Below are 10,910 nucleotides of genomic sequence, written 5' to 3'. Positions count from 1 at the left end.
TCTCTACGAGAATAGTCGAAACAAAAATTTTCAAAAGAACTTATTCCAGTTGGTCTTTTTTGTGATTTGATAAGTCCGGTGTTTCTAAACTTATACTTTTTAAGGACCACTCAGATGGACTTTTTCCTGCCACTTTGATTTTTTAATTTAAATTTTGAAATGTTTGTCTTATTACCTTTTTTGAAACACAGTGTACAAAATTTAATTTATAGGGTTCTTGAGAGTTTAAAAATTTGAAATACTCGAATCTGTACACTTTTGAAAAACATTGTCAGATATCATTTAGTCAAATTTTTCATCAGCCTGTAGCTTGAATTTTTTTTCACTTTTGTATTATTCGGTATTCGAGACTGCTCTGATAATTATCCAGAGTATTGTTATAATTGTTTTCAGAAAATAGTACTGATTATTAATAATGTGATGATTTCTGCATGTTTCAAAACAATGTGCAGTTTCAGTTTTCAGTAGAATAAAATAATTTGAAATTTTTTTTTGCCGTTGCCATGCTTAGCAACAACCAATCTGATATTTTTCTATCTGACTTGACAAATTGTACTAGAAAAAAAATTGTTTTCGAAACAACTTCAATCTTTGCAGATTTTTTTAAAAACTTTTTACACATGGTTTTGAGTGAGCTACGTTCACTAGCTTAAGACCCAGTCTAGCTGAAAATAAGTTTTTGTCTCGTCTCAAAGTTATTTACAGTGTCTTACGTGTGTTAAGTTTTGGGTTTCTGGGTATAATTGCACTTTTAGTATTTGAACGGTTTTCTGTTAATGATAAAAACTACTGGTAAAGAAAATTTCCCTTAAATTGTCTTGCTTTCAATTAACCTTATTGTTGTGATAAACTTTTTTAAATGAATTGAATGACACTTTGCTCCAGTTGCACTTAAGCTTTTGCACTTAAATATGACCGCTGCCATCAGACAAAAAATTGAGCAGTCTGAATTTTTCAATTTTGGAGTAATAAAAACACTGTTTAGTCAAATGTTGGATCTCATCGACACACAACAACAGAAGATTGTACCCTTAGAAGCCGAAAATGACAACAAAAACACAACTAGATTCTTATCAAAAATAAATGGTTGATATAGAGCGTTATTCCTCCAAGTCGTGTTTGATTTTGTTTACGGCTAGATGCATCAAATCCTTGAGATGCTTTTCTAAATGTCATTAACGATCAAATGGTTGTTCCTTCCAATGACAGGGACCTCGCAATTTGTCATGTTTTCTAGAGCAGAACAGAGACTAATAATTATCAAATATATTTATTATCACCATGGCGGTTTGCTTGGGTACTATGAAGATCATTTGAGAAATTATTTGGTTGGGTACTATCTATGTGGTTGAAAGGCTGACACCAACCAAAAACAAGACACTGGAGCACGCCAAGACACTGTCCATCTGTCCACTACAACAAAAACATCAGTTTTTAATGGTTTTTACTGATGCGCCGGGAGAAAAATTGCTTATGCCTTATGGGAGAAAACGCAAAAAATATGATTAGCTTTTAGCGGATTTAAGCAGTGGTTACGTTGACAGCCAAGCTCTAACTACTCTATATGTTTTCGTTCGTTATGTAAAAACCAAGCAAGGAATAAACTACCACACGAATCAAAATATTGCTCATCAATTTTTTTCTTCATTTTTTCTAAAACGTGAAATAGAACTCTTTGTCTTGATACCCATAGTAATAATTTTTTATGAAACATGGTTACATGAGGGCGACCCCTTATAATTGTGCTTCCTAGAAGGTTGTCAAAATTTTTTTTAACACGCAACGGGCCATAGAAAAAAGGCGGGGTCATTACGCTATTTGTGACCGAAGCGCACCCTTAGATGCATACTATCAAAAGTGAAAGAAAGAACTACTGTTAGTTCTTCAAGTGACAAAACGGTTAAACATTTGATCTGCATTTTTTATTGACCACCATCAGAACTCAGTAATTTCCTACAAAGTCTGAAAAACCTATTAATTGATTTATCTGCCGGCAAAAAAACATCCTGATATGCAAGAACAATTTGCGTTCGATTTTTAAAATATTTTCAGATCTTTTGATTTTTTAGTTAAAATAACTTAACCAACCAGAATAAAAGTCATTATCATCGTTACAAGTATTAGCTCATCATTTCTCGACCCTATTATTAATATTCAGCCAGAGAATAAAGATTGTTGACAACTTTTTATCTACATACCAACTGCTACCTGATTTTCTAAAACAATAAAAGACAAACGAAATAAGTAAACACACGAATAAATTTGAGGACTGTTTTGCAATAGATAAATCTGATTTATATGAAATCATTTTTCCTGAAGGTTAGTATCCTCATCCTCCTGCGTTTTCGCTCCCCAGGGTTTCGCCGATGAGCTTCAGGGCACTTGCAATCGTTGTCAGTTTAAGACTGTTTACGTATAATTTCTCGCTGGATTTTTTCACTATAATAGCTCATCATGTCTTGATCACATTATACGTAAAAAAATTTAGGACAGTTGAAACTGCTCAGTGTTTACTAAGTGATTTGCAATGCATTAAAAGTAGACCTGGGTCATTCAAGGAAACTTCTGGAAAAAAGACTTCCTGTGGAGATTTTGGTTGTGTTAAGAGCGATAACAATCACTGCAAGCTCCTACTTTTTTAAACCGTATCCTTAGTAAAAACAGAATATCTTTTTTGAATCATAGAGTAACTCACTTCTCAAAAGTTTTGAGAACTTTTGTTTTGCTAGAAAAAAAAAACTATTTTGAAAAAAAATTGTTATAATCGGGAAATTATAGGTTCTTGCGAAAACGAGACAGACCTTTTGAAAATATGTTTCAAAATCAATAGAAAATATTCTATGGCTGTATAAAAATTCAGTGCCTAAGTTGCCCGTTTTATTAGACAGAACAAAAAGGGACTCTATGACAAAAAAAAACAGGGCTATTTGTAAATCTAAATCGATGTTCTCTGCTTTTAAGGAATTTTGAAGGAAAAAAACAGTAAAGTTTCAAACAAATTGAAAAAATTAATCAGATTTTTGTTGATCTTGGGAAAAACAGGCTACCAAGCTAAATAGTTATATCACTAGTTGATTTTAAGTTAACAAAAACGCTCCTCTAGTTTTCGCCACCCCGCACCTTATGATGAAGTATTTAAATTTAATAAATTTTTTGAAAAAAAATTATCTAGTGGTCATGATGGCAAAAAAAGGATTAATTATGTGCTGAAATATTTAGTTATCCAATAGCTGATTTATTCAATCAAATATTAAAACAAAGAAAATTTTCAGATGTGTACAAAATAGCCAAAGGTTTAGGTTTTTCATAAAAACCCACAAGTAATCAATCAAAGTGAGCCTGCTTTCATTATTAAGCATAGTATTGAAAAACTGCTTATCAATCGTTTAATGATGTTTATAAACAAAACTTGTTATTCTTGCTGCAGAATAATTTTGATTTGGTAAAAATTGTTCATGGGTCCATGCTTTCTGGACAGCAACAGAATTTATGCAATCATGCAATAATGGAATGATTCGAAAAACATAGGAATGGTTTGTTTTATAGAATTCTAAAAGCTACGATTCTGATGATAAAGCTAGAAGGCTAAAAGCTTTTTAGGATATGCTATAATCTAATACAATCATATTTAACTAAATGTTATCAAAACGTAATTTTGAACTGAAAGAAATAGATTATGCTAATCTAAAATACGTTATTCCAAAAAGCTGCTACTATTTCTACTACACATGAACCATCTTTCTCGTAATTCGAGGAACGAAACAATATGTCTCTTTATGAATGACACAACGCTGTTTCGGAAAAAAAACAAAAAAAAACCTTGCACAAGATTTCAAAGCAAAAGTTGAAAATGTAGGCTTGTGGTGCTAAGCCAACAAAATAGCAATAAAAACAAAAAATTGGTACGTAAATTTGATCGCAAATCAAAAAAAATGCAGTAATAATTGGAGGAGAAAAAAATATGCAGGTCATTTTGAAAGTTTGGGCGTCGTAATAGACAATAGTTTAAGCTTTTATCAGCATGTTGATACTATACTATTTAAGTAAATAGCCGTGTTAGTGGCTTAATATACCAAGCAAGGAAAGTTTTTCAAGAAAAATCCTTCTGTATTTTGTGTTTTGCTTATGCAAAATTCGTTATTTCATATGATTCTCAGGCAAATGGCTGTGTAACAATAACAATCTGCAAAGAAATTTAACAATGGTAAAAACGGATATTAAGAACAATTTTTTTCAACAAATAATCAAAACCGTGATACCAGTTATTAATGAATTCAAAAATGAAAAGATCTCCAAAATCTTTCTGGGCCTTTTAAATAATGAAACCATTGATCAGTTGCTTGAATAATCCCGACTCAATTTTCCATTTTAAAAAAATTTCGGCAAAGGAGATGCTTGAGAGCTCACGAGTCACAAATTTTCAATTTTCCTTTAGTAAGAAGACATTGGCGTTCAGCCAAAGAATAGAAAAATTTGACAATTTTTTATCTTAATACTAAATGCCAACAAATATCTTAAAACAACTAAAGACAAAAGAAATTAGAAATACAGGAATAAAATTGAGGGTATTTTTCAAAAGATTTTCATGAAATAATTTTTTCATGATGAAAAGTATCTTGATCCTTGCGTTTTTTGTGGCTTCCCAGGATCTCGCATATGAGCATCAGGGCTCTTGTGCAATCCTTGTGAGTTCAAAATTGCATGCGTACATTTTCTCACTAAGTTTTTCACTTTAATGAATCATCATGTCTTGATCACTTTATAAATAGAAGATTTAGGACAGTGGAAGCCTTCAGTACATAACTAGTGACCACTAAGAGTTAAAAGTAGATCCAGATTTCAGGTTAGTTGAAAAAAAAATTCGAAAAGACATTTTCCGAAGAATTTTGATTGTCTAAAGGCGATAACTTTCATTGCAAGTTTTTTTAAATTCTGAATCTTATGATTGGTAAAAACAAAAATATCTCTTTTGAATCCTTGATTAGCTCAATTTTCGATGTTTTCGATAAATTTTGTCGACTGGTAAAAAAACCACAAAGTTTTTTTTTGTGAACTTTGAACTTAAAAACCTTTGCGCTAGAAGAGACAAACTATTTGAAAAGTATAATGTAAAAACATCCAAAACATTCGATGCAGTATACAAATTTGGAAACTCAAGTTGTCTGACTTATCAGACAGAGCATAAGGGGGTGCAATGGCAAAAATACTGGCGCATTTGTAATTCTTAAATACTGCTCTTTGCTTTCAATGAGTTTTGCGGAAAATTGAAAAACAAAAGTTTCAACAGATTTGATTGAACTGAACCAATTTTAACGAAATGGGCACAACTGGCCAACATTCAGGATAATCAGAACAGTAATTGTCTTAGAATTGATAAGAATGGCTCATCATGTCTTTAATGGCTCATCATGTCGTGATCACTTTTTATATAGAAGATTTAGGAGAATGGAAGCCTTCAGTGCATAACAAGTGACCACTAAGCAATAAAAGTAGATCCCAATTTTAAGTCAGTTGGGAAAAAAAATTGAAAAAGTCATTTTCCGAAAAAACTTTGATTGTCTAAAGGCGATAACCTTCATTGCAAGCTTTTTAAGTTCTGAATCTTATGATCGGTGAAAACAACATTATCTCTTTTGAATCAATGATTAGCTCAATTCTCGCCGTTTTCAAATCTTGTACAAGGTTTTAATTCAACAGATTTGATTGAATTCAACCAGTTTTAATAAAGTTGGGCAAAACTGGCTAACATTCAGAATAATCAGAACAGTAATTGCCCTAGAGTTGATCAGAGTAACTTCTTTGTTTTTTTGTAAACCCTGAAAGTTAATAAATCTCTTTAAAACAATTCGTCTACTGGTAACAATTTGTCTAAGTAATAAAATGATTAAATTAGATGCTGAGATTTTTTTAACCTACTCAATAGTTGATTTGTTCAATCAATTTTTTTCTAGGGAAATTTTCTAGATGTATTCAAAAGAGCCAAAACTCTACTTTTTCATTAAAAGGGCTCCAATAAGGAACCAATCAATTTTAGACCAATAAGTCGGTTTTCATAAAATAGGAAGGTTATCAAAAATAGCGTCTCAATCTTTTATTGAAAACTATGAATAATTTTAACAGCTTCCAGCAGAATAATTTGGTTTCAAGAAAATCATTCATCTATCCACGTTATCAATACTGCAACAGAAATAATTCAATCCTGCAAAGCTTTGAAAAACATGCGAATGAAATGTCTTAAGATTTCAAAAAGGCGTTTGACAACATCGATAGTACTATTCGGATGAAAAAGCAAGAAAGCTATGATTTTGGAGGTTTTTGCTATAATATAAAACAATCATTTTTAACTAATCGTTATCAATACGTATCTTCAAATTGAAAGAGTTTGAATATTCTACAGATAAATCACGGCGTTCATCAGCACTGCTGCTATGTCTTATATACATAAAGGACCTCTGTAGTAAATCGAAAAACCAAAAAAGGGTGTCTTTTTGCGAAGGTCACAGCTTTTTTTGCACTAATGAAAAATTAAACCCAGTGCAATAGACAACTGAAATGTGTAGTAAAGAATACTAAATCCAATTGGATCTCAATTCACAAAGGCTTACCTCATGGTACAGTTTTGAGACTGCCCACTTTCAACCTATTTATGAATGACTTCAACAAAGTTTTAACCAAAACTTGCAAAGTGGTGCAATATGCAGATAATTCTTTTTTGTGATGATAATGACATCAGAAGTGCTCTACAGCTGCTGCAAAAATCCTGTAAAAAATTATCTTTGTACTTCACAAAACATTCTTTAAAAATCAACACAAAGAAAACTGAGCTGATAACATTTGATCAAGGTAAAAACGCAATTCACAGCTCAGTATAATGTTAGATGATAGAACAAAATAGAAGAAAAGCCACAAGTTTAATAGTTGGGGTTAATTATGGATGAATTTCTGACCTTTCACTGAGAAGTTGAAAACATTTTAAGAAAAATGGCTTGCGGGATCAAAACAATAAATTACAATCGATGAAAACAATGAAAAATGAAAACCAAATTTTTTTATTGAACGCTTTTGTCATAAGCCATCTACACTACAGAGCAATACTATTAAGCAACTAAACGTCCAATCCAATCTAATAGTATCGCTTGGAAAACAACTGAGTTGGGCAATAAAGACCTGCTGTGACAGAAGAAAATTTGATTTTTCATCCGATCTGAAGCTGGATAACAAGGTCCTTCGGTTTCACTGGTTCTCGATAGTAAAATAATTTGACGTCTACGGAAAATCAAACATAAACTGCTACCGGCTTATACAAAAATCAAGTACCCGAGGTGTGAACAGCACAATTGATGGGAACAAAAGAACTAAAAAACTGCACTTTCAAGCAAGATTCAGCAGTCATTATATCGAAAATTGATTTTTTTTTCAGAAAATCAGCTTTTATTTGTAAACAAATTCAAAATGCAAATTCAAACATAAACAGCAGCAGTTTAACTTACAAGACTATGAATTGTAAGTTTAAGGAATATTTTCTATCGATTTTTCGTGAAGATCCTTCTATGGCAATCTATGGAAAAACAACATGGAAACAATTTAAATTTATTTGATGTTAAAATTCTAACCATTATTTTATTATATAGCAAATAAATATGTAAAAAAAAAGTTGTGCGATTTACACCTGCTTAATATTCTTAATAATCATTTTGCAATTATAGTGTTCATTTTTTACGATCTGAAATGAGTCAAATTTGCATCATCAACACCAAACTGAGCAGTGAATTGTGAATTAACTGCTCGAAGATTTGTTGACCAAAAAGGATATTAAATTTTTTATTTACAATAAAATGATCAAAGATCATGTATGAAATTCAAAAAGAACGTGTTAGAAATTTTTAACCAATCACATTCTTACATCTGTTATTACGTAATCATTATTTCATCGATTATGACAATTTCCATACTTTTTTGTTACTTGAGTCATAATTTTTCGATTTGATGTTTTATCCAAACTGACATGTCAGTTTATTTTTTCAAAAATTGCAATTTTTAGTCATGTTTAAACATGTACTATAATTTTAATGTCAATGTGACATTAAAATTATAGTACATGTTTAAACATGACTAAAAATTGCAATTTTTGAAAAAATAAACTGACATGTCAGATTGGATAAAACATCAAATCGAAAAATTATGACTCAAGTAACAAAAAAGTATGGAAATTGTCATAATCGATGAAATAATGATTACGTAATAACAGATGTAAGAATGTGATTGGTTAAAAATTTCTAACATGTTCTTTTTGAATTTCATACATGATCTTTGATCATTTTATTGTAAATATAAAATTTTATATCCTGACGATGCACAAAATGTGCGAAAACGTTTGAATTAACAATTTTGAAAAATTCTTATTCTGCTTTTTGTTAAATTTAGAAAAAAAAAATAACTCGGCGAAGAGTGAATGATAGATTAAAAAGTTTGTTGTAAAAATACAAACAAAAAATTTTTAGATCATTTTTATTTTTCTCAGAATAGTCTTAATTTTTATTTTTTCTTTTCTCATTTTAACAATGAGTTTTCTTACATTTGAGTAAAAATGGCATGGGTTGTAGCTGCAAGCTCTCTATTTCATAGCTTGAATACCTTACGACCAGCAGAGAAATCGGAACTGGACGAACTGGTATACGCTGAATCGGGATTATCGCTGAATCCTCATACCGTGAGGAAGAGACAAAATTTACAGACTCTTCTGGAAGAGCATCCTCTGGTGGACAAGGAGATAATTCTTTGGCAAGACGTATTGAATAACAGTTTGTCGAAACACCGAACCAATGCCAACACGCTTTATCCTCTGGACGATTTAATTTCGTATTTGCAATCAAAGCGACATCGGTTTAAGGCGATTATATATTGCAGAAGAACCAGAACGACAGATATCTTTGATTCTCTGATGCGTACAGGGATCTTGATAGTCCCAACAACGAAATTGATCTCGAGAGGCAAGAGGCAGGATCCCGCTTTGGTGAGACAATACCTGGAAGTTCATCAATCGAGCGAACTTGAGTTGAAGTCATTGCGAGTTGTGCTGACACATAGAGAAAACTTGCCCGGGATATTCTCAAAGATAAGAGCGCGGACTCAGAAACCATCACAAGGACGACGCAAGGCGAAGGCACGCAGAGAGGAAACAACGACTGACGCCTCTCTACCACCGGCTGAAAGGGCGCGGATTGGGTAAGTGAATCTACTGTGTGAATTATCCTGCTGAGAGCCGCATGAGTTTAAGTGCTCGTGGCCTGCAGGATAATGACCGCCGTAGTTTTGCCCCCACCGATGCTGAGATGGATACTCAGGAAAAAACGAACTTGGAAATTAGTTTTGAATTACCTGAAGTATTCAAATAAATTAAACAACAATTTCCATCGATTGAAGTTTTTACGGAAATGTCAAAGCAATGACATAATACCAGATTTTTTGAGATTTCGGGTGCCAGAAAATGGGGTTTTTTCGGACCAAGCGGTGCATAGCTTTCAATTAAAACTCCTAAGAACAGAGATAAATCAGGCAAGGTCAGAAGAGAAGAAGATAGACGATGATCTAGCTAAGGCAAGAGAGGTAGTGCGGAGAGGGATAGATGAACAATGGTGGCCCTCAATAGCATTTTATCTAAAGCTCCAGGCTAGAATTGCTATCCATGACATCAAGGATAGACATGAAAAGAAGTTAAAAAAGCTAGCAGAGCGGCAGGACAGACCGTTAATGAAAGTGAATGACAAATCGGTCAGAGCACTAGATGGCATTGAGCTACCCAAGTGGGTTCATGAAGTGTTAGGTTTTGGCCCAAAGCGCCCGGTGAGGAATCGTTTCAATGAACTTCACTTTCTTGCGGACATTGATAATTTTTTATCTGAGCTTAAATCGCAAAAGGTACCAGGTGAAAAATTATGTGAAATTGAAGCTGCTGCAAAATCATACGCTAAACGTGTGCGGCAAACACCGTCGGATAGAGGGATTGAGAAAGCCAGGAAGTATTTGAAGGACAATGGTCTCTTGGCAGTCCCATTCGATAAAGGTGTTGGCTTCTGTGTAATGAAGAAAACGACATATGAGGCTAAACTAACTGAGCTGCTGCAATCGGAACAATTTAGCGAAAAACCAGGTTTAACTGATAGTGTTGTTATGAAAATTGAGAAAGACATCAACAAAGAACTGTTGGCCATGAAAAAGAAAGATGAGATCGATGAGGCACTGTATAGTAGGCTTAGGTCCACGGGAGGGCAGCCAGCTCGATTATATGGATTGGCTAAAGTACATAAGAAAGGAACCCCTCTCCGTCCCGTACTGTCACTGCCAGGGAGCTCATATGAACATCTAAATAAAACTTTGGCCAAATTTTTTGACAACATTGAGGGGGCAAACATTGAGACAAACACACAAATGGCTCGGGAGATCATAGAGAACATAGATCTAGACTATAATGAGAGTATTATCTCCCTGGATGTCAAAAGTTTGTACACTAATGTCCCACTAAAGGAGGCAATAGATATAGCACTGAGGAAACTGTACGAACAAACTAGTCCTCCTAAACTGGCACGCGGAACTATGAAGAAATTGTTGAACATGGCTGTAAGTAAGGTGCACTTCAAATGCAATGGTTTATGGTACGTACAAAAGGATGGGTTGGCAATGGGTGCATCCCTTGCTGTCATTCTTGCCATTTATGGCTAAAGGAGTACGAATATGCATTAATGAAGGAAGTACCTGCGTTGACACAGCTAAATGAAAACCGGAATGGCCTATGCCCTGATTGCGAGCGGAGGGTAACATACAGAAGTAACGGGATCGAATGCGAAGCTTGTTTAAATTGGTACCATTTAAAGTGTAGTAATGTATCCGACAAAGAATATGAGCAAATCTCA

The 10,910-nt window shown here is 33.3% G+C and overlaps 2 protein-coding genes across 3 annotated transcripts in view; one reads left to right on the top strand and one right to left on the bottom strand.

Moving 5' to 3' along the window:
• The window catches only part of LOC134847913 (bifunctional arginine demethylase and lysyl-hydroxylase JMJD6-B-like), a 500,322-nt gene that overhangs the window by 80,941 nt on the left and 408,471 nt on the right, over window positions 1-10,910 (bottom strand). The window lies entirely within an intron of this gene.
• On the top strand, window positions 9,751-10,719 carry LOC134848613 (uncharacterized). Its single transcript, XM_063866132.1, has one exon. It carries the CDS (start codon window positions 9,751-9,753, stop codon window positions 10,717-10,719), a length of 969 nt encoding a protein of 322 aa, XP_063722202.1.

The sequence above is a fragment of the Symsagittifera roscoffensis genome, chromosome 6, assembly GCF_963678635.1.
Source record: "Symsagittifera roscoffensis chromosome 6, txSymRosc1.1, whole genome shotgun sequence".
NCBI lineage: Eukaryota > Metazoa > Xenacoelomorpha > Acoela > Convolutidae > Symsagittifera > Symsagittifera roscoffensis.
This window is presented reverse-complemented; position numbering and strand designations above follow the sequence as displayed.

Bases quoted from the DNA above. Each gene is read 5' to 3' on its own strand.
- LOC134848613 (XM_063866132.1), top strand. From the start codon at position 9,751: ATGAAAGTGAATGACAAATCGGTCAGAGCACTAGATGGCATTGAGCTA.